This window comes from Oncorhynchus clarkii, chromosome 30 (assembly GCF_045791955.1).
Source record: "Oncorhynchus clarkii lewisi isolate Uvic-CL-2024 chromosome 30, UVic_Ocla_1.0, whole genome shotgun sequence".
Lineage (NCBI taxonomy): Eukaryota > Metazoa > Chordata > Actinopteri > Salmoniformes > Salmonidae > Oncorhynchus > Oncorhynchus clarkii.
The window spans coordinates 4,701,437-4,726,787 of NC_092176.1; the positions used below are offsets into that span (position 1 = coordinate 4,701,437).

Consider the following 25,351-nt stretch of genomic DNA (forward strand, 5'->3'; position numbering starts at 1 on the left):
TCTGATGGAGTTAGGTGAGACATTATGCTTGAAAATTCAAGTTGTGGTACAACGCCGGCTCTGACGCTTGTCAGACGTGGCAGGACTTGCAAACTATCACGGATTACAAATGGAAACCCAGCCACCAACTGCCCAGTGACACGAGCCAGACAAGCTAAATTCCTTCTATGCTCGCTTTGTGGCAAGTAGCACTGAACCATGCAAGAGAGCAGCAGTTGTTCCAGATGCCTCTGTGATCTTGCGCTCCGTAGCCAGTGTGAGTAAAACCTTTAAACAAATAAACATTCACAAGGCCGCAGGGCCAAACAGATTACCAGGGCAGATTACTCAGATCATACGCTGACCAGCTGGCAAGTGTCTTCACCAACATTTTCAACCTCTCTCTGACTCAGGCTGTAATACCTATATATTTCAAGCAGACCCCAAGAACGCCAAGCTAACATGTCTAAATAGCACTCACATCTGTAGCCATTAATTACTTTGAAGGGCTGGTCATGGCTCACATCAACAGAATGTGAGCCATAACCATGGACCCACTCCAATTCACATACCGCCCCATAGATGACACAATCTCTATTGCACCTCCCTCTGCAGCTGAATCCTGGACATTGTGTTAACAGGATTACAAGATGATGTTATATTTATGAACCAAATGGTTGTTATATTTCATAGAGTTAACTGAGAAGATTATTTTGAAGCTTGGGCTGGCAACTGATTAAGTGATGGCTTGGTGATAAAAAGCCTACAGCTGGCATTCCATAGATCAGATGTAGTGGGTGTAACCGAGATAGAGAGAGCCTGGAGGAACAGAACAAAGACCTCAGTTCTCTTAATTATCCTGGCATCTGGGAGACAACACAAGAGGCAGATGACCACAAGATGAACCCAATCTATATGGGTGGGGGTTTTGAACCAGCTATGACTGAGAAATCTTGGTATCAGGTATATAAGTAATAGCATGGTAGGCTCTCGGCCCAACATCGACGGTTTCATTATTGCAATAATTAATTGATTTTGAATAAAGATGATTATTTGAAGAAATGAGAGTGTCTCTCATTTGAAGAGAATATTCCACCACAACTTCTTGACAGGCCGCCCCCAGGTGATGAGGGAAGGCAACAACACATCTGCCACGCTGTCCCTCAACACGGGGCCCCTCAGGGGTGCATGCTCAGTCCTCTCCTGTACTCCCTGTTCACCCACGACTGTGTGGACATGCATGACACCAACACCATCATTAAATTTGCTGTCGACACAACGGTGGTTGGCCTGATCGCTGACAACGATGAGACAGCCAACAGTTTAAGTATTTTTGCTTTACTCATTACATATATACAGTGCCTTGCGAAAGTATTTGGCCTCCTTGAACTTTGCGACCTTTTGCCACATTTCAGGCTTCAAACATAAAGATATAAAACTGTATTTTTTTGTGAAGAATCAACAACAAGTGGGACACAATCATGAAGTGGAACGACATTTATTGGATATTTCAAACTTTTTTAACAAATCAAAAACTGAAAAATTGGGCGTGCAAAATTATTCAGCCCCCTTAAGTTAATACTTTGTAGCGCCACCTTTTGCTGCGATTACAGCTGTAAGTCGCTTGGGGTATGTCTCTATCAGTTTTGCACATCGAGAGACTGACATTTTTTCCCATTCCTCCTTGCAAAACAGCTCGAGCTCAGTGAGGTTGGATGGAGAGCATTTGTGAACAGCAGTTTTCAGTTCTTTCCACAGATTCTCGATTGGATTCAGATCTGGACTTTGACTTGGCCATTCTAACACCTGGATATGTTTATTTTTGAACCATTCCATTGTAGATTTTGCTTTATGTTTTGGATCATTGTCTTGTTGGAAGACAAATCTCCATCCCAGTCTCAGGTCTTTTGCAGACTCCATCAGGTTTTCTTCCAGAATGGTCCTGTATTTGGCTCCATCCATCTTCCCATCAATTTTAACCATCTTCCCTGTCCCTGCTGAAGAAAAACAGGCCCAAACCATGATGCTGCCACCACCATGTTTGACAGTGGGGATGGTGTGTTCAGGGTGATGAGCTGTGTTGCTTTTACGCCAAACATAACGTTTTGCATTGTTGCCAAAAAGTTCAATTTGGTTTCATCTGACCAGAGCACCTTCTAACACATGTTTGGTGTGTCTCCCAGGTGGCTTGTGGCAAACTTTAAACGACACTTTTTATGGTTATCTTTAAGAAATGGCTTTCTTCTTGCCACTCTTCCATAAAGGCCAGATTTGTATCCAAAAGGCCAATCTTTTTGTATCCAAATCTGGCTTTAAACTTCTTCACAACAGTATCTCGGACCTGCCTGGTGTGTTCCTTGTTCTTCATGATGCTCTCTGCGCTTTTAACGGAACTCTGAGACTATCACTGTGCAGGTGCATTTATACGGAGACTTAATTACACACAGGTGGATTGTATTTATCATCATTAGTCATTTAGGTCAACATTGGATCATTCAGAGATCCTCACTGAACTTCTGGAGAGAGTTTGCTGCACTGAAAGTAAAGGGGCTGAATAATTTTGCACGCCCAATTTTTCAGTTTTTGATTTGTTAAAAAAGTTTGAAATATCCAATAAATGTCGTTCCACTTCATGATTGTGTCCCACTTGTTGTTGATTCTTCACAAAAAAATACAGTTTTATATCTTTATGTTTTAAGCCTGAAATGTGGCAAAAGGTCGCAAAGTTCAAGGGGGCCGAATACTTTCGCAAGGCACTGTATATATATACTGTATTCTATTCTACTCCTTTTTAGTCTATGCCACTCTGACATTGCTCATCCTAATATTTATATATTCCTTAATTTATTTTTTATTACTTTTAGGTTGTGTGTATTGTTGTGAATTGTTTGATATTACTGCACTGTTGGAGCTAGAAACACAAGCATTCCGCTACACCCGCAATAACTTTTGATTTGATTTGATTTGTGGGAGGAGGACAGTGACCTGGCAGTGTGGTGCCAGGACAACAACATCTCCCTCTACGTCAACAAGACAAAGGAGCTGATCGTGGTCTACAGGAAATGCATGGCCAAGCACGCCCCCATCCACATCGACCGAGATGTGGTGAAGAGGGTCAAGAGCTTCAAGTTCCTCAGTGTCCACACCACTAAGGAATTATCATGGTCGACACACACCAACAGTCGTAAAGAAGGCACGACAATGCCTCTTCCCCCTCAGGAGGGTGAAAATATTTGGCATGGGCCCTCATATCCTCAAAAGGTTTTATACCTGCATCTTGACTGGCTGCATCAACGCTTGGTATGGCAACTGCTTGGCATCCGGTCGCAAGGCGCTACTGCTCTCTTTGCTACTGCATGTTACTAAGACTTAAATAGTTATTTCAGGTAGCTGTTGGTTAACTACACTGAACAGAAATATTAACGGAACATGTAACAATTTGAAAGATTTGACTCAGTTACTGGAAATCAGCCAATTGAAATGAATTCATCAGGCCCTAATCTATGGATTTCAAATGACTGGGAATACAGATATGAATCTGGTGGTCACAGATACCTTAAAAAAAGGTAGGGGCTTGGATCAGAAAACCAGTATCTGGTGTGACCACGATTTGCCTCATGCAGCACAACACATCTCCATCGAATATAGTTGATCAGGCTTTTGATTGTGGCCTGTGAAATATTGTCCCACTCATCTTCAATGGCTGTGTCAAGTTGCTGGATATTGACAGAAACTATCTATCCAGAGCATCCCAAACATGCTCAATTGGTGACATGTCTGGACATTTTCAGCTTCCAGGAATTGTATACAAATCCTTGCAACATGGGGCCATGCATCTTTATACTGAAACATGAGGTGATGGCAGCGGATGATTGGCATGACAATGGGCTTCAGGATCTCGACACAGTATCTCTGTGCATTGAAATTGCCTTAAAAAAATCTAATTGTGCTGGTTCTCTGAAGCTGATGCCTGCCCTTACTATAACCCCACCGCCACCATGAGGCACTCTGTTCACAACATTGACATCAGCAAACCGGCCACACACACGACACAAAAACACGCTGTCTGACATCTGCCCGTGATTCATCCATGAAGAACAAACATCTCCAGCGTGCCAGTGGCCATCAAAGGTGAGCATTTGTCCACTGAAGTTGGTTACAATGCTGAACTGTAGTCATGTCAAGACCCTGGTGAGGAAAATGAGCACACAGATGAGCTTCCCTGAGACGGTTTCTGACAGTTTGTGCCAAATGTTTAGGTTGTGCAAACCCACAGTTTTATCAGCTGCCCGGGTGGCTGGTCTCAGATGATCCTGCAGGTGAAGAAGCCAGATGTAGAGGTCCTGGGTTGGCGTGGTTCGACGTGGTCTGCGGTTGAGAGGCTGGGTGGACATACTGCCAAATTATCTAAAACGAGGTGGCTTATGGTAGGTAGTGAAATTAACAGTAAATTATCTAGCAACAGCTCTGGTGGACATACCTGCAGTCAGCATGCCACACTCCCTCAATGCTTGAGAAATCTGTGGCATTGTGTTGTGACAAAACTTGACATTTTAGAGTGGCCTTTAATTGTCCCCAGCACAAGGTCTCAAGCTTCTTGATGTGCCACACCTGACAGGTGGATGGATTATGTTGGCAAAGGAGAAATACTAACTTTGTGCATACAGATATTTTCTGGGATCTTTTATTTCAGCTCATGAAATATAGGACCAACACATATTTTTGTTCAGTGTATTTAGCTATCTCCATTGACCATTTTTGCACTAACTCTTTTGACTCATAAAATACGCTGCTGCTACTGTTTATTGTCTATCCTGTTGCCTAGTAACTTTATTCCAACCAATTACATATGTACATACAGTTGAAGTAGGACGTTTACATACACTTGGGTTGGAGTCCTTAAAACTAGTTTTTCAACCAATCCACAAGTTTCTTGTTAACAAACTATAGCTGTCGCAAGTCAGTTAGGACATCTACTTTGTGCATGACACAAGTAATTTTTTCCAACAATTGTTTACAGACAGATTATTTCACTTACAATTAATTATATCACAACTCCAGTGGGTCAGAAGTTTAAATACACTAAGATGACTTTGCCTATAAACAGCTTGGAAAATTCCAGATAATGATGTCATGGCTTTAGAAGCTTCTGATAGGCTAATTGACATCATTTGTCATTTGGAGGTGTACCTGTGGATGTATTTCAAGGCCTACCTTCAACTTAATGCCTATTTGCTTAAAATCTTGGGAATATCAAAAGAAATCAGCCAAGACCTGGTTCATCTGCACAAACAATAGTATGCAAGTATAAACACCATGGGTCCAACGAAGCGTCATACCGCTCAGGAAGGAGACGTTTTCTGTCTACTAGAGATGAACGTACTTTGGTGCGAAAAGTGCAAATCAATCCCAGAACAACAGCAAAGGACCTTGTGAAGATTCTGGACGAAACAGGTACAAAACTATCTATATTCACAGTAAAACGAGCCCTATATCGACATAACCTGAAAGGCTGCTCTGCAAGGAAGAAGCCACTGCTCCAAAACCGCCATAAAAAAGCCTGACACGGTTTGCAACTACACATGGCAACAAATATCGTATTTTTTGGAGAAATGTCCTCTGGTCTAATGAAACAAAAATAGAACTGTTTTTCCAAAATGACCATCGTTATGTTTGGAGGGAAAAGGGGAGGCTTGCAAGCCGAAGAACACCATCCCAACCATTGAGCACAGGGGTGGCAGCATCATGTTGTGGGGGTGTTTTGCTACAGTAGGGACTGGTGCACTTCACAAAATAGCAAGGAGGCCTACAATCCTGACTCAGTTACACCAGTTCTGTCAGGAGGAATGGGCCAAAATTCACCCAGTTTATTGTGGGAATCTTGTGGAAGGCAACCCGAAAAGTTTGACCCAAGTTGAACAATTTAAAGGCAATGCTACCTAATATTAATTGAGTGTATTTAAACTTCTGACCCACTGGGAATGTGATGAATGAAATAAAAGCTGAAATAAATAATTCTCTCTACTATTATTCTGACATTTCACATTCTTAAAATAAAGTGGTGATCCTAACTGACCTAAGACAGGGATTTGTATTAGGATTAAATGTCAGGAATTGTGAAAAACTGAGTTAAAATTTACAAGTCTGTGTTGCCCAGCAACAGCCCCAAAACATCATTGCTCTAGAGGAGATCTGCCTGGAGGAATGGGCCAAAATACCAGCAACAGTGTGTGAAGACTTACAGAAAACGTTTGACCTCTGTCATTGACAACAAAGGGTTTATAACAAACTATTAAGATAAACTTTTGTTATTGACCAAATACTTATTTTCCACCATAATTTGCAAATAAATTCATAAGAAATCCTACAATGTGATTTTCTGGATTTTTTTTCTCATTTTCTCTGTCATAGTTGAAGTGTACATATGATGAAAATTACAGGCCTCTCATCTTTTTAAGTGGGAGAACATGCACAATTGGTGGCTGACTAAATCTTTTTTTGCCCACTGTATTTGGCTTAGGTGTATGTAAACTTCTGACTTCAACTGTATCAACCTCAATTACCTCATACCGCTGCACATCGACTCGGTACTGGTACCCAATGTATAGATGACCCTCGTGAAAATATATTCAAAGTATTTTCCGCCAACATGTTACTGTGCCAATGCACCAAACAACCTAGTAACAAAGCATGCCGACTTCAGGCATTAAAATAAAATGGCTTGTTTGTTCAACATCTCAATAATAGACCATGGCAATCTCATCAAACAGAAAATTCATCCCTGCCTACTAGGTCCGATCCCATTTTGGTCAGCTGAGATTTCTTTAGTTGATCATTCTCAAATATTTACATTTTTTTATGGTGCACAGGACACCCATCTGATTTGTGACTGTCTCAGTGGACTAATCCATTGCTGAGGCCACAGGGATAGGACAGGCCATCCCTCTAAGACATGTGCTACTGAAATTGTACAGTGCCTTGCGAAAGTATTCGGCCCCCTTGAACTTTGCAACCTTTTGCCACATTTCAGGCTTAAAACATAAAGATATAAAACTGTATTTTTTTGTGAAGAATCAACAACAAGTGGGACACAATCATGAAGTGGAACGACATTTATTGGATATTTCAAACTTTTTTAACAAATCAAAAACTGAAAAATTGGGCGTGCAAAATTATTCAGCCCCTTTACTTTCAGTGCAGCAAACTCTCTCCAGAAGTTCAGTGAGGATCTCTGAATGATCCAATGTTGACCTAAATGACTAATGATGATAAATACAATCCACCTGTGTGTAATCAAGTCTCCGTATAAATGCACCTGCACAGTGATAGTCTCAGAGGTCCGTTAAAAGCGCAGAGAGCATCATGAAGAACAAGGAACACACCAGGCAGGTCCGAGATACTGTTGTGAAGAAGTTTAAAGCCAGATTTGGATACAAAAAGATTACCCAAGCTTTAAACATCCCAAGGAGCATTGTGCAAGCGATAATATTGAAATGGAAGGAGTATCAGACCACTGCAAATCTACCAAGACCTGGCCGTCCCTCTAAACTTTCAGCTCATACAAGGAGAAGACTGATCAGAGATGCAGCCAAGAGGCCCATGATCACTCTGGATGAACTGCAGAGGTCTACAGCTGAGGTGGGAGACTCTGTCCATAGGACAACAATCAGTCGTATATTGCACAAATCTGGCCTTTATGGAAGAGTGGCAAGAAGAAAGCCATTTCTTAAAGAAATCCATAAAAAGTGTCGTTTAAAGTTTGCCACAAGCCACCTGGGAGACACACCAAACATGTGGAAGAAGGTGCTCTGGTCAGATGAAACCAAAATTTAACTTTTTGGCAACAATGCAAAACGTTATGTTTGGCGTAAAAGCAACACAGCTCATCACCCTGAACACACCATCCCCACTGTCAAACATGGTGGTGGCAGCATCATGGTTTGGGCCTGTTTTTCTTCAGCAGGGACAGGGAAGATGGTTAAAATTGATGGGAAGATGGATGGAGCCAAATACAGGACCATTCTGGAAGAAAACCTGATGGAGTCTGCAAAAGACCTGAGACTGGGACGGAGATTTGTCTTCCAACAAGACAATGATCCAAAACATAAAGCAAAATCTACAATGGAATGGTTCAAAAATAAACATATCCAGGTGTTAGAATGGCCAAGTCAAAGTCCAGACCTGAATCCAATCGAGAATCTGTGGAAAGAACTGAAAACTGCTGTTCACAAATGCTCTCCATCCAACCTCACTGAGCTCGAGCTGTTTTGCAAGGAGGAATGGGAAAAAATGTCAGTCTCTCGATGTGCAAAACTGATAGAGACATACCCCAAGCGACTTACAGCTGTAATCGCAGCAAAAGGTGGCGCTACAAAGTATTAACTTAAGGGGGCTGAATAATTTTGCACGCCCAATTTTTCAGTTTTTGATTTGTTAAAAAAGTTTGAAATATCCAATAAATGTCGTTCCACTTCATGATTGTGTCCCACTTGTTGTTGATTCTTCACAAAAAAATACAGTTTTATATCTTTATGTTTGAAGCCTGAAATGTGGCAAAAGGTCGCAAAGTTCAAGGAGGCCGAATACTTTCGCAAGGCACTGTATATGGTTGTATTATGTAAGAAGAACGAGCAACAAGCGTTGTTTGTTGCCAAATTCCAGGATCTGTCAATAAATTCAATTTATTTTCCAAAATCTCAGTGGCAAGATTGCCGGAATCAGGATTGAATGAGCAGGACATCCGGGATCCTCCAACCAGGACTTCTGGAAAACCAGGGAAAATATTTAAAGTTCCAATACATTTTCACCCTGGGTAGAACTAATGAAATAATATTATTTTATAACAAATGTGCTTTTTCCCGCATTGAATAGCTGTTGCTGTTCTGAAACATATTCTTCAGTGCAGCATTGAATTGGTGCCTTTTCCTAGAACATGTTTCTATGTGCATAATAGTAAAGTTATTAACAAGCATATTGATGTTGAGAACAATGTGGCGGAAGCAGCATCATAGTGAGGAGACGAGGGCACGACAAAACCTATTCCCCTCTGGAGACTGAAAAAATTTGTCATGGGTCCTCAGATCCTCAAAAGTTTCTAAAGCTGCGCAATCAAGAGCACTGGTAGCATCACTTCCTGGTATGGAAACTGCTCGGCCGCCGAACGCAAGGCACTACAGACGGTAGTGCGTACGGCCCAGTACATCACTGGGGCAAAGCTTCCTGCCATCCAGGACCTCTATACCAGGCAGTGTCAGAAGAAGGCCCCTTTGCTACCGCATGGCAAGTGGTACCGGAGCGCCAAGTCTAGGTCCAAGAGGCTTGTAAACAGCTTCTACCCCCAAGCCATAAGACTCCTGAACATCTAATCAAAACGCTACCCAGACTATTTGCATTGCCTCCCCCCTCCCGCCAATTACACTTCTGCTACTCTGTTGTTGTCATCTATGCATAGTCACTTTAATAACTCTACCTACATGTACACTACTGTTCAAAAGTTTGGGGTCAGTGCACTTAAAGCATCAGACATGCTCAGTGCATATAGTTGATTTGATTAAAACACATAGGATATGTCTATACACTACCATTCAAAAGTTTGGGGTCACTTAGAAATACCCTTGTTTTTGAAAGAAAAGCACATTTTGTCCATTTAAAATAACATCAAATTGATCAGAAATACAGTGTAGACATTGGTATACTTGTAAATAACTTTTGTAGCTGGAAAGGGCGGATTTTTAATGGAACATCTACATGGGCGTACAGAGGCCCATTATCAGCAACCATCACTCCTGTGTTCCAATGGCACGTTGTGTTAACTAATCCAAGTTTATCATTTCAAAGGCTAATTGATCATTAGAAAACCCTTTTGCAATTACGTTAGCACAGCTGAAAACTGTTGTTCTAATAAAGAACCAATAAAACTGAACTTCTTAGGGATAGCCCTCTTTTTTTCAATTTTCATCTAAAATGACATACCCAAATCAAACTGCCTGAAGCTCAAGCCCTGGAGCAAGGATATGAATATTATTGGTACCAATCGAAAGGAAACGCTTTGAAGTTTGTGGAAATGTGAATTGAATGTAGGAGAATATAACACAATAGATCCTTTAGAAGAAAAAACAACAATTATTTAGTACCACCATCTTTGAAATGCAACAGAATTGTCCCAGTTCTAGCCACTGCTCTGGTTGTAATTCCGATACACTGCTGCCATGTTGTGGACACTATGTGCAAAGGTTCAGATGGATAACTTGATGTATGAGCAAACTACATGACATTTAGTGTGAAGTCACCCAGGTAGCATTTGTTAAATAGTGAAGGATACATTTGCATTCATATGACATTTTTCTGCAAGAATATTGTCAAATCTGTATACTTGGATTTTGATTTAGCTTTCCAGTATTAGTAGCCATATTATAAGTTCAACATTTGCAAAACAACCAGATTTCATATCTTCATAACTAATATTCTTATAATTGTTGTCCAAAAGTGAAAGGCATGCTGTTGTACAAGGTTAGTAGCTACATTTTGTGACAGATACAGGGTTTCCGGATACTACCGTAAAGCCCAGCTCATTGGCTATCTTGCTAGCTTCGTTTGACCCCGAATGGTGCTTCTTTGACAAAGTTAGAGTCGTTCAAGTGAAGACCGCCCGTGTCATCGGCATGCCATGAAGGGTTCGCTCTCTGACCAAATATGGTGTCCTATAGGATATACTACACCCCTAATGAAATAGTGAAGTCTTGTTACCTTCTAAGATCTCTAAGGAATAGCTACGAATGTGATTTGACTCGCTGAAACAATGTTTAGGGTGAGATTTTCACAGATTCCTTTCTTTGCAAATTAAACGAGTGGAAATACAAAATCGATCGTGCATGCTATATGGACCTTTTTACGATATGAAAAAGGATTTTATCTAGCAAAACAACACAGAGATAACAACACATGTTATCTCTGGGACCCTTTGGATGTTAAACCAGAGCAAGATTTCAGAATGTAAGGACACATTTCACCTTCAGAGGTGAATTTATCAATTAAGTAGATAATTAATATAATTGGGCCTGATGTGACTGTTTTTAGTCTTTGCAGTAATAAAGGCGTTGCTGTGAGGAGGCAGAGTTATTATATCATTTAATTTGGTATTGTCCATATGTAGCTCATTTTTGGTCACAGGTCCAGGAAGGCTGAAGAATTGCAACATTTGCCTAGAACTAATGCTACAGATAGCAATACTGGGTGATTTGAAAAGCCATAGTCAATCAATCAATAATATAATAATTATTTTAACAAAACTGTTTATTTTTTATTTATCTGTAGAATCTATGAGAATAGGAAGGTTAAATTATTTTGTGAAGCATCACAGCACAGTTGAAAAATATATGGCAAATAGAAATCCGAAATGGATCATGTTGAGAGATAGATTGGAGGGGTTGAATGGAGCTGAAGGGTGGGACTAATAACAAGGTAAACACTGTAAAGCATACGGTATCTGTAAAATGTTTATAGATTCGGAACTTCTGTGAAATAGCATAGTTACAAATAGAAATCAAACTGGATGGACATCAGAAATAGAGGAAGGACTAAGAACAAACAAGAGAGAACTATTGTAAAGTAGACTGTCTGTAAAATGTGTATAAGATGTATAAATTGAAGGTAAAAGCAGAAGTGTTTATTAGTTTACTCCAATTGGGGGATCGGCTGTAGGGTTTGCGGGGAATAATAATAAAGGTGTATTCTATAAAAAAGTAGGTATGTCTATGTAGGTATGTATACATGTGTATTTGTATACATGCGTGTATGGTTATATATATTTACCAAAAAAACATGGGGATTGGAAATGATGCAGACAATTACATTAGAAGCAACATTCTTTCCGCAATATTAAGCTGATCCTCCCTCAAAAAAAATAAAAAAATAAAGGCTTTACATTTTTGTTGTTGATTTATAACAGACTCTATGGTAGACTTATCATTTATATAATGTTGTTTACACTGTTCCAAACGGTCAAATGTGTTTTTATATTGTAAGCTTCAACAACTAAGTCAAATGTATTCCATATTGGACTTCCCCTTTTCCTCCTGAGCAACCAGCAAACATTCCCCCATTTCAAATACATTTTTCACATCCTCCGCATCCATTATGCTGTCACATGTGTAACGGTGTTGGAGTTTGTTATAAATTTTTTGATGTGATGATGAAATGCTATAGGTCAGGCCCTATTGGTCACGTGCATGTGATCCATACATGTGTCACTTAAAGAGAGCAAGGGTTGGGGGAATAAGGAATGTTTTTCCTTAACAAATGAGGGATCTCGGTAAAATAACTTTTCAGTGAGAGAGAAAACAAGAAAGAATCAAAACATGGCTGTGATTCTGTTGCAGCTTCAGCGCCACGGACATCATGATAAACACTGTTGCTATGGTATGGTCCCTGGTCGCTGCAGCAGGGAGGAGAGAGAGAGAACGTGCGTGCAGGCACTCGCTGTCTTTTTTTTTTTACACAGTCGGGCTTGAGTAATTTTGTTCTTAATTATTTCATCAAACAGTGTGCTTAAAGTATCAGACATGCTCAGTGCATATACAGTTATCTTATTAAAACACATACTGTATGGTGTTTTTATAGGCATATGGAAATATACACGTTTTAAAATTTGATTTTGTGGAAAGAACAGACATCTCTCGGTCAACCAAAATGGGGACAGCCTTACTTCCTACCTTGTAGGCTTGCCCAGTATCAAAGGCTTGGCACTAAACTCCTCCGTGTGATAAATATTACAATCGCCAAATGTCATTAAACTTTTTGGTGTTTTGTAACACATGAGAAAAAATATAGTAGACAGTTTCTGTCAGAAGTGATTGATGAGTTTGTCCTGTGTCCTGTGGTTGACCTGTTAATGACATCCTCTCCAGATGTTCAGTGTATGATTATGCAACTTGATACTTCAACTAAACAGCTGCACTAAAACACGTTTGAAATTATTGATGTGTTGTGAGCTTGTTGAAATTAAGGAAACATGTTTGAAGTAAAATATATTTGAAGTAAAAGTATTTTCTGGGGAGGCCTGAGTTTGAACTCTTTGAATAGTTGAAACAGCATTTTTGTAGTGAACTTATGGAGCTGCTGTGTAGTGAGATTGTGACCCCTTGTAGAATGAAATGGAAAAAGTAATTTCCGGTTGGTCTGCCTTAGTATATGTCTTAGACTTACTTTAGACCTAGTCCTGTGAACACTACGAGTGACAAGAAACCTCGAGAGATAAATCACAGAAAACTACAGTAAAAATGTCTCCTGCTCCAATTATAGGTGTATTGTGTCCTTCATGTCTGGGGTGAAAATGACATAACCATCAATGCCATTCTTTGTAATGCACCTGATTAGTTTTAATGGTGTGGCCATAATGGTTACATTTTCCAAACGGACAATTCAACAGTGAAGATGTTCTCACACAGCTGCCTTAACACCTCTTTTCAGTCAAAAAAATTGAGCTTTTCTCCTGCGTTTCACATGAGAAAATGGCTTAAGCTAAGTCTTGCTCTATGTCAGATTGAACAGGCCCTGAGTGGAACATCACTGCATGGGTACGCATTGAAAGAGGAAGTCTGCGGACGAGATTATTTGAAAGCCATACGATTCTCTTCAGTAGTGTATAGTCCAGACTCCTAAGTGTACATTTTAGGTTATTGAATTCAGAACAACGCAAATGCCACCAAATCTGTTTGTTCTTATGTATTCCATAAGTCAACTACTTTCTGCCTGTCTTTAGCTTCAGGTTGCGAGATTGGTTTAAGGTGCTTGATATGATGCGGTTTTTCCACCATCGTGAACATTTACGAAGATGGTCCCATCTCAACATCAACCATTCAGAGGAGACTGCATGAATCAGGCCTTCATGGTCGAATTGTTGCAAAGAAACCACTACTAAAGGACACCAATAATAAGAAGAGACTTGCTTGGGCCAAGAAACACAATCAATTTAAATTAGCCGGTAGAAATCTGTCCTTTGGTCTGATGAGTCCAAAATTAGTGTCTTTCTGAGATGCAGCCGCCGTGTTTTTGTGAGACGCAGACTAGGTGAATGGATGATCTCCGCATGTGTGGTTCCCAGCATGAAGCATGGAGGAGGAGGTGTGATGCTGTGAGGGTGCTTTTCTGGTGACACTGTCTCTGATTTATTTAGAATTCAAGGCACATTTAACCAGCTTGGCTACCACACCATTTTGCAGCAATATGCCATCCCATCTGGTTTACACTTAGTGGGACTATCATTTGTTTTTCAACAGGACAATGACCCAAAACACATCTCCAGGCTGTGTATGGGCTATTTGACCAAGGAGAGTGCTGGAGTGCTGCATCAGATGACGTGGCCTCCACAATCACCCAAGCTCGGTTGGACCGCAGAGTGAAGGAAAAGCAGACAACAAGTGCTCAGCATATGTGGGAACTCCTTCAAGACTGTTGGAAAAACATTCCTCATGAAGCTGGTTGAGAGAATGCCAAGAGTGTGCACAGCTGTTATCTAGGCAAAGGGTGGTTACTGTGAATAATTACATTTGGAATTGTTTAACGCTTTTTTTTGGTTACTACATGATTCCATATGTGTTAATTCATACTGTAGTTTTGATCTATTCACTATTATTCTACAATGTAGAGTAGGTGTGTCCAAACTTTTGACTGCTGCTGTATACAATTGCAGAGATACAAACACACCTCAGATATACATAAACAAATATAAAAAAACCTCCAGATGAGCATGAGGGGGGAGTACAAATCTTACAAGCTTGTTTGGCTGGTCTGTAGCTTATTATTTGGATGTTTGACGCTGCTGGTGAACCATGATGTGCAGGCATAATCAAAATGAAACTGGGCTAGCACACTTGCCAGAGTCTTTAGGAGAGTCTATAGTTAGGTTTCCATCAAATTGGCGACAGATTATCATGTGAATGTGCATTTTAGTTATCTTCAGGGAAATTTGGTGCCAGACAACGGGACCATGAAGATTTAAATTTACCAGACATTTGAGTAATTCACTAGACATCCATATGCCTTCAGATCCGACCTGGCTTAGCCAGCACCATCAATAAATTTGGGATATTGGCCAAATGAACAGCCTATAACAGCCTATAACAACTGAAAACAACTGAAAAAAAAAACACTATTCTTTGGATTTCAACGTGTAACATATGTAAAACTTTATAGCCTACTTTTTATATATTTTTTGGCTACTTTCCTAAAACAATAATTGTCTACCTCAAGGTTCAGCTGTCAGAGATTTGAGCACTCAATGTATGAGGACATTGTACGCATAGGCTTAGTTGTCCACTGTATGATATTAATATATATACATATAAAAACGAATATATAGTTTTTTTTATATATAGCCTATATATATAGCCTATATAAAGGAAGAGATGCTAAGGCCTAACCCCAGAGAGATAGAAACCCTTTGAATAAAACATTCAAATCACAGGGCTTTTGCACCGTTATTCAAATTACATTTTTACTGCAGCCTAAAATAGAATTTTGTGCTGGCTTGAAAACAATAATTAATTATTCAATTGCATTGTGGTGTTGTAGGCTCGTCTTGGTAGGATCATTTTAGTGTCCCTAAACAACATCAATAGGAGAGCTTTATAGAGCTGTGTTTCATGTCTTTACTGTTCTTTCATGCGTAATGATGAATGTGGCCTCCACTGCCTATCAGCTATTCCTATTGAAAATGTATGCAGCTTGAATGTTTGTATGATTGCTAGTTAGCTTATTGCAGATCTGGACAAACGATCCACCTATCACTATTGTCTCTATGAACGGTGGATAGAGGGCGGGTTGGACTGTTAGACTGATCGACTATACTGACCTGTGGTAAAGTAAAAGTTAGCACACAGAGAAGTGTAGTGCATAAGGGAAGTACCAAAACACCTTGATATAGAGGCTCATGCAAGCAGATTAGGAAATGTAGCTAAAATGGAAGAAATTATATAGTAAAACCTGCAACTGTTGAATGTAAACGAGGGGGGAAAAAAAACTCACTACCCTCCCCTGTGCCCAAGAAAAAAAAAAAAAACCTCCCCAAAGCAAAAAAAAAAGTTTGATAACCCTCCTATTTTTTGGACCCCCCCCCCCCCCGCCCCCCCAATCTGTCCCTTACTCATTGTGTATTTATTCCTTGAGTTGTTTTTATTAATACTATTTCTATATTTTTTCCTTTCTGCATTGTTTATGAAGCATGCAACAAATAAAATTGGATTTGATTTGATCCCTTTATGGATCAGAAGCACTGAATATAATACAGTATGTCGCAAGTTTCTACCCCCCAAAAATAAGTTATTAATTTGGGCCAGGAGTTTTTCATGACCATGTGACTAGGCTATTACTGCAGTCCTCTGTTTTTCCTGGTAATGTGGCCCGGGGAGAAACTCATGTTCCTATGTTTCCTTAGACAGGGGAAGAAGGGGAGTAGCTTCCTACCTGTAGCCACTGGGATTGGTCACTGTGTCCAGACGTCCAGGCATTGACCTTGCCCTGTTTGTCAAGACGGGCCTTGCCGGGCTCCCAGGTGAACATGTCCATGTTGAGTGTTCTAAAGAGGCTGGACGCTGTGACCTGGTAGTCCTGGATGTGGCCAGACTTCATCCCCATGGGCTCAGAGCAGCCTGGAGAAACAAACGAGTTACTGGACACAGTCCTTTTTACAAAGGCAGAAAACCTCAAATACTCAATTTTATTATACTCAATGGTGCCCACTATTGTAATTATTGAGTAATACAGAAACTTCCTAGATTCTGATCTGAAAGGCAACTTCTACCTACAGCTTTGAACCTCTAGTCATGATTGTGTTTGAACCCATAATGGTTACGGTCAAGACATTATAGAACTGGGACCCACCTGTGAGCTCACAGCCGAGCAGCTCCATGCGCAGGGTGCAGTGTCTCCTACAGACCTGGGGGTAGATGCGCACGTACTGTGCTTCAATGGGAGGGGTGAAGGAGTTGGCAGAAGGAGCGTTGTTCTCCACATTTCCACGGAATATCTGAGTAGGGAAATTATATGAGAGACAACGGGTTAAAAGGGGATTAGAAGGGGGGAGAAATGTGTTTATCTATCAATGTAAGAGTCTCTCGCAGTGTCTCTAGTGTCTATTCGCCCCTCAACAAACTGCTGCCATTCAAGGTCAATTAGCTAGAATTATAAGAAAAATAAGATGGGTATTTATAAGCAATTACACGGCCATACTGTATAGACTGTTTTAAAAAAACTACCCCAGAAAGAACTTATATAGTGTTTCAAAGAGCCCTCTGAGGTAGAAGTCGTCACGGATTCACCAGTATGGATCCAGATTTCAAAATACACATATCAAGTATGTGCAATTTTAACTGACTTGTCCGAGGAACCCATACATATCAGAAAGCTGCTGCTGCAGTAGAGAGAGAGAGAGAGAGAGAGCGAGAGAGAGAGAAATATATTGTATCATTTATGCTGCTATCCTTTGCTTTTCACGAGAGTGGAGCGTGTAGCTTTTTGTTGTTGTTGGCCAATCCTAAATCAACAAAGCGGCAATAGGATACAGTAATGAGACTCCATGTGGGACTAAAGTTAGGAGATATCTTAATCAATGGAAGATGGAACTAAAATTATAGGCTACAACGACCAAGGGCCAACAGGTATACTGCTACTTTATATTCTGAATGGAGTTGTTGTTTGTAATTGCTGGATGAGAAATGTGCATGCAGCCTCAATTAGCCTAGCAAGCTAGCTATCTTAACTCGCTTCTCCCAGTTTGATGCAGTCAAGACAGGCACCTACTACGTAATCATATTGGATGATAACCCAGCTGTGGCAGCTATTAATCTACTGTAGCACGAGTCGTCTTGGTTGGTTGCCTTCTCTCATCTCTCCCTTCCTCCTCCCTGTTCCGTGTCACTCGCTCACACCTCTCTTTTCCTCCTCTCCCTCGCGCATTATCAGCTCCAGATTATAAAGTAGTTTACAATTGACTTTACTGCTGCTTCGCTCATTCGGACCCGGTCTGGATCCGATCAGGTATATACGGAATGGGTCTAGTTGTCCATAGATCCATCCGGAAGGGAAAGCCCCAGGTCAATTTTGGAACTGGTCCAAAAACTTAGACCCACTCCGAAATTAACCTGGGGCTTTGGGCCCGTACTGAAATTTGGACCCGTTCCGAAATTAACCTGGGGCTTTCCCATCAAGACGTATCCGAGGACAACTAGACTCTGAGGTGAAGGAATGTTTGTGTGTTTGTTAGGAATGCAGCTGTCTCTAGATGAATTCAGGACTCAAAAGGGTGGTCCCTACAGGTCAGAGCATCACTGAGTCTAAGCTCTGGCTAGCATGCTCTTACAGTCAGAGCTACCTCTCAAAGATCTCAGGGAAGAAAATTAACAACTGGATTTTGAGTTCAGTCTCCCACCACAATGCTCTGCATGCTTCATTAGTTTTAGAGTTTTAGAGTAATAGCAAATCAGAGAATAAAAAATGCTTTACAGACTTCAAGGCTTCAAATAGTATACAAAATCAATCTAAAAGTCATTAAAGAAGAGGGGGGTAAGTGTCAGGAAGATACTATCAGTGTGAGCTGGCTAATTAAAAAGCCACCTCATCATGTCCTCCACTCTGCCCTAGACTTGGTGCGTGGCCTCCATTTTCTGCGTCCGTGCGTGCAGGTGTGTGTGTAAAACAAAGATAAATAGTGTGTGTGTGTGTGTGTGTTTCTCACCATGTCCTCATCTGTGCCCTTGACTTTGTATGTCCTCCAGGTCTTGCCATCGTCACTGGAGGCCACTTTGTAAGACTTGACGTACTCTGGGCTGCCGATACGCTTTGCACCCTGGGTAATTAGTCCTGTGACCCGCATCCTCCTCTGTAGGTTAATCTGTGGGGGAAAAAAGGAATAAAAACAGCAATCAAAAACCTTGTTTGTGTGTGTGTTCGGGATATTATATTGTTTCATTTAAGTGATAATGCCAGAGATGCCGATGTTTGGAGAATATATTGGCACAGGTGTTGTTAAGCCTGAGATGAAGTCGAGGGCCAGCATTATCATTTTTATACAACAGGTTGCCAACATATTCAAATAATGATTGACAGATTTTCATTAAAAACATTATTTTGATGAATTTATTCATACTACTATTTCATCCTTCCACAAATATAGGGTTGCTAGGTATGTGACCCAGTCTTTCAGTCTTTTTGTATCTATGGACATGACCCAGTTGTTCAGTCTTTTTGTTCTGTATCTATGGATGCGACCCAATCATGCTTTTTAAATGTTCCATTGTCATACTGGCTGGCAACGTTCTTATCCCTTGCTTGCTAGCTAGCCAACTATGCCTAACTTACAGTCACATCTAAAAGAAATGAGAGATAATGTCGAGATAATGTCTCGATTTTTATAGTGGAGATCAAGTTTATAAGTAGCCTGCCTGGGCTGATGAGACAGTGGATTGCTCAGTCAGATGGAACACAGTAAATAGGCATTTTAACGTCATATATTTAGCCGGTGGCAACTTGTGGAATAGACATCTGCTGGAATGTGGTTTTATCCAATAAGCATTCAGGATTAGACACACCCGTTGTATAAACTAACACAATTGGTCAGATTAAGAGATTTTAAGTTATAAAAAAATGAATAATAATAGCTGTCAAAATGACTGAACCCTTGTTTTCAAAACTCCAGCATCCTCCCCTTGTGTATAATGACACAGGCTATTTTTTTAATGTTTTATGAGATTGGAGAACGCATTGGGAGGAATCGTAAACCAAATATTTCAGGATCCTTGATATCTTTTCCCTGCGCTTATGGACTGCCCTTTCCAATTCAAACAACAAACCAATCGGGATCCAGTCCAGAGACTTTTTGTCAGGCTATCCCGACAAAACAAAAATCTTGGTCGGCCGAGAGTCGTCTGTTCTTTTGACAAATCGATTGGTTTAAATTTAGAAATGTGTATTTTTTCACATGCACTACCGTTCAAAAGTTTGGGGTCACTTAGAAATGTCCTTGTTTTTGAAAGAAAAGCAATTTTTTTGATCATTAAAACAACATCAAATTGATCAGAAATACAGTGTAGACATTGTTAATGTTGTAAATGACCATTGTTGCCGGAAACGTCAGATTTTTTAATGGAATATCTACATAGGCGTACAGAGGCCCATTATCAGTGACCATCACTCCTGTGTTCCAATGACACGTTGTGTTAGCTAATCCAAGTTTATAATATTAAAAGGCTAATGGATCATTAGAATTTTGCAATTATGTTAGCACAGCTGAAAACTGTTGTTCTGATTAAAGAAGCAATACAACTGGCCTTTAGACTAGTTGAGCATTAGCGTTTGTGGGTTTGATTACAGGCTCAAAATGGCCAGAAACAAATAACTTTCTTCTGAAACTCTTGTTCTGAGAAATGAAGGCTATTCTATGTGAGAAATTGTCAAGAAACTGTAAATCTCGTACAACGCTGTGTTCTACTCCCTTCACAGAACAGCGCAAACGGGCTCTAACCAGAATATAAAGAGGAGTGGGAGGCCCCGGTGCACAACTGATCTAGAGGACAAGTACATTAGTGTGTCTAGTTTGAGAAACAGACGCCTCACAAGTCCTCAACTGGTAGCTTCATGAAATAGTACCCGCAAAACTTCAGTCTCAACGTCACCAGTGAAGAGGCGACTCTGGGATTTTGTCTGTGTTCTTTTGCCCATATTAATCTTTTCTTTTCATTGGCCAGTCTGGGATATGGCTTTTTCTTTGTAACTCTGCCTAGAAGGTGTTTTGCGGGTATGTGAGCATAGAAGTAATTTAGCTAATCTGGTAGGCTTGTGTCACTTGGCAGCTCTTGGCTGTGCTTCCCTTTGCAGGCTGTAGAAGTTTGCAAGCCCTGCGGTGTAGTATGATTCGATCTTAGTCCTGTATTGACACTTTGCCTGTTTGATGGTTCATCAATGGACATAGCGGGATATCTTATAAGCTTCCGGGTTAGAGTTCTGCCCCTTGAAAGTGGCAGCTCTACCCTTTAGCTCAGTGCAGATGTTGCCTGTAATCAATGGATTCTGGTTGGGGGTATGTACGTACAGTCACTGTGGAGACTAAATCATCGATGCACTTATTGATGAAGCCAGTGACTGATGTGGGGTACTCCTCAATGCCATCGGAAGAATCCCGGAACATATTCCAGCATCTGCTTCATCTGACCACATCTGACCACAATTTTGGACTGTGTGATGTGATGTAATGAGAACCCAGCTGGCTGTATGTTACAGTCCCTGATGTCTCTCTGGAAGGAGATCCTCACCCTAAGCTTGTCTACTTTATTGTCCAGGGACTTAACATCAGTGGGTAATATACTCAGAAGTGGTGGATGGTGTGCACACCTCCTGAGTCGGGCTAGAAGTCACTCCGAATACCTCTACTCTGACGGCAGCGTCTTGGATCAGGCTTTGGGGTAATTTCAATTGCCTTGAGGGGTACGAACATAGGATCCAATTCGGGAATGTCGTATTTATGGTCGGAATGCTGGTAAGTTACCGCCGCTCTGACATCCAAAAGTTATTTCCAGCTGTATGTAATAACACAAAAAACATTCTGGGGAAATAATGTCAAACAGAACAAATAAATAATACTGCAAAGTTGCTTAGGAGTTAGAAGCAGAGCCGGCATGTCTGTCGGCGCCATCTTACTCTTGTAGGCCTAAATTAAGACTAAACAGGATGCGCTCTTAGCCCTACAGCTCAACGGTGGTTATACAAGGCTGCTTATACTAAACCTAATGATAATGACATTACTTATTATAATGATGATCATAATAATAATAACAATAAAGAGATCTGACAATTTGTAACAGTGTAAACACAAAATAAATGATAAGTAATACCAGAGAGGCTGTTCTAACAAAACAAAAAAAGTGTAAAGCCTTTATTCCAGCACAGCAAAGATTAAGAACAGCCGAATTTGTGAAATTGTTTATCAGACGTTGTGGTTGCTTGAGACTACGTCTAAAGGCTGTAGACACCTTAGGGAAGCCACAGAAAAAGGAATCTGGTTGATATCCCTTTTAATGGGCAATAGGGATGCATAGAAAGACAGGGGTTTCAAAATAAGAGTCACTTTCTGATTGGATTTTTCTCAGGATTTCGCCTGCAATATCAGTTCTGTAATTTTTACAGTTTTGGAAACTGTAGAGTGTTTTCTATCATAAGCTGTCAATCATATGCATATTCTAGCATCTGGTCCTGAGAAATAGGCGGTTTACTTTGGGAACGTTATTTTTCCAACAATAAAAATAGTGCCCCCTAGTTTCAAGAGGTTAAGGATCGTCCTTCCGTCAACAGGACAGTTCTAAATCATGCAGCTCGTTATGTCAAGATCAAAGATTTTAGAGTAACAACAAATGTCAGTACATAGTCTTATATTGGCTGAAAACTTAAATTATTGTTAATATAACTGCACTGTCCAATTTACAATAGCCATTACTGCAAAAAAATGGCATGCTATTGTTTGAGGAGAGCTCCTAACAACATTTTTTTTTCTCACAACAACAGATTTGATAAATTCACCTCTGAAGGTGACATGTGTACTTACATTTTTTTAAATACTTTATTTAACCAGGTAGGCTAGTTGAGAACAAGTTCTCATTTACAACTGCGACCTGTCCAAGAAAAAGCAAAGCAGTGTGACACAAATAGCAACACAGAGTTACACATGGAATAAACAAACAATAGAAAAGTCTATATACAGTGTGTGCAAATGAGGTAAGATTAGGGAGGTACGGCAAAAAAATAGGCCATAGTGACGAAATAATTACAATTTAGTAATTAAACACTGAAGCGATAGATGTGCAGAAGATGAATGTGCAAGTAGAGATACTGGGGGGCAAAGGAGCAAAAAAAATATCTAACAATATGGGGATGAGGTAGTTGGGTGGGCTATTTACAGATGTGCAATGACCTGTAATGACCTCGCTTCTCAATTATAGTGGATTTATCAGTGGTGACAGTGTTTTCTATCTTCAGTGCAGTGGGCAGCTGGGAGGAGGTGTTCTTATTCTCCATGGACTTTACAGTGTCCCAGAACTTTTTGAGTTAGTGTTGCAGGAAGCAAATTTCTGCTTGAAAAAGCTAGCCTTGGCTTTTCTAATTGCCTGTGCATAATGATTTCTAGCTTCCCTGAACAGCTGCATATCACGGGGGCTGTTCGATGCTAATGCAGAACGCCATAGGATGTTTTTGTGTTGGTTAAGGGCAGTCAGGTATGGGGAGAACCAAGGGCTATATCTGTTCCTGGTTCTAAATTTATTGAATGGGGCATGCTTATTTAAGATGGTTAGGAAGGCATTTAAAAAAAATAACCAGGCATCCTCTACTGACGGGATGAGATCAATATCCTTCCAGGATACCCCGGCCAAGTCGATTATGAAAAAATATTTTATATAACAAAATAACACAATGTCTGGGATTCTTTGGATGATAAATCAAAGCAAGATTTCAGATTTCTCCAATCCCAAATTAAATCTAGCATCAGCTTCCTATTTTGCAACAAAGCATCCTTCACTCATGCTGCCAAACATACCCTCGTAAAACTGACTATCCTACCAATCCTTGACTTTGGCGATGTCATTTACAAAATAGCCTCCAACACTCTACTCAGCAAATTAGATGCAGTCTATAACAGTGCAATCCGTTTTGTTACCAAAGCCGGACTACCCACCATTGCGACCTGTACACTCTCGTTGGCTGGCCCTCGCTTCATACTCGTCGCCAAACCCACTGGCTCCATGTCATCTACAAGACCCTGCTAGGTAAAGTCCCCCCTTATCTCAGCTCGCTGGTCACCATAGCATCACCCACCTGTAGCACGCGCTCCAGCAGGTATATCTCTCTGGACACCCCCAAAACCAATTCTTTCTTTGGCCGCCTCTCCTTCCAGTTCTCTGCTGTTAATGACTGGAACGAACTACAAAAATCTCTGAAACTGGAAACACTTATCTCCCTCACTAGCTTTAAGCACCAACTGACAGAGCAGCTCACAGATTACTGCACCTGTACATAGCCCACCTATAATTTAGCCCAAACAACTACCTCTTTCCCTACTGTATTTATGTATTTATTTTGCTCCTTTGCACCCCATTATTTTTTATTTCTACTTTGCACATTCTTCCACTGCAAATCTACCATTCCAGTGTTTTATTTGCTATATTGTATTTACTTTGCCACCATGGCCTTTTTTAAAAACATGCACGATCGATTTTGTATTTCCACTCGTTTAATTTACAAAGAAAATAATCTATGAAAATCTCACCCTAAATGTCGTTTCAGTGAGTCAAATCACGTTCGTATATATTCCTCAGAGATCCTAGAAGGTAACAAGACTTCACTATTTCATTAGGGGTGTAGTATATCCTATAGGACACCATATTTGGTGAGAGAGCAACGCCTTCATGGCACGCCGATGACGCGGGCGGCCATCACATGAACAACTGTATCTGTGTCAAATAAGCACCAATCGGGGTCAAACAAAACTAGCTAGATCGCCAATGAGCTAGGCTTTACGGGAGTATATGTAAACCATGTATATGTCGTAAAATGTAGCTTATAACCTTGTAAGACAGCATGCCTTTTCATTTTGGACAAAAATGAAAGTTATGAAAACTGGTTGTTTTGCAAATGTTGAACTTATAATATGGCTACTCATACTTGGAAAGCTAAATCATAATCCAAGTATACAGATTTGATGATATTCTTGTAGAAAAATGGAATATGAATGTGAATGACCACTTCACGATTTGCCCAAATGTGCCTTGGGACACTAAAAGTCTTGAGGATCAGTCATACTCCAAGTTATCAATCTGAAACTTTGCACATACACTGCTGCCATATTGTGGACACTATCTGAATAGTGAACCAGAGTGATGACTATAACAGTGACCTTTCTCTTGCATTTCGAAGATGGTGGAAAAAAACAGAGGTTGGCTATTTCTTTGTATTTTCTTCTACCAGATCTATTGTGTTATTCTCCTACATTCAATTCACATTTCCACAAACTTCAAAGTGTTTCCTTTCAAATGGTACCAATAATATGCATATCCTTGCTTCAGGGCCTGAACTACAGGCAGATAGATTTGGGTTTGTCATTTTGGCGAAAATGCAAAAAAGGGGACTATCCCTAAGAAGGGACACTAATAAAAAAGCATTGTGTCGAATTGGAGTAAGTCACCTTAACCAAACAATGGACGGAGGTAAAACGTTTTTCCTCCGTTTTACGTTTTTCTTTGAAAAAAAATATCTTAATGTGAACCCAATTACTGAGAATAAACAGCATTATTCATCAACAGAAAACAAGAAAAATAAAGTCTGGACTACAATTTGT

The 25,351-nt window shown here is 40.4% G+C and overlaps 1 protein-coding gene across 3 annotated transcripts in view; it reads right to left on the reverse strand.

Annotated features, from left to right (window-relative positions):
- LOC139389851 (EGF-like repeat and discoidin I-like domain-containing protein 3) overlaps positions 1 to 25,351 on the reverse strand; it is a 259,123-nt gene that overhangs the window by 49,293 nt on the left and 184,479 nt on the right. For all 3 annotated transcript variants that reach the window (XM_071136827.1, XM_071136829.1, XM_071136828.1), the window contains 3 exons: positions 18,710 to 18,865; positions 16,858 to 17,002; positions 16,441 to 16,625 (listed from right to left, as the gene is read on the reverse strand). In XM_071136827.1, the coding sequence (XP_070992928.1) occupies positions 16,441 to 16,625; positions 16,858 to 17,002; positions 18,710 to 18,865 (486 nt within the window). The remainder of the gene's footprint in view (positions 1 to 16,440; positions 16,626 to 16,857; positions 17,003 to 18,709; positions 18,866 to 25,351) is intronic.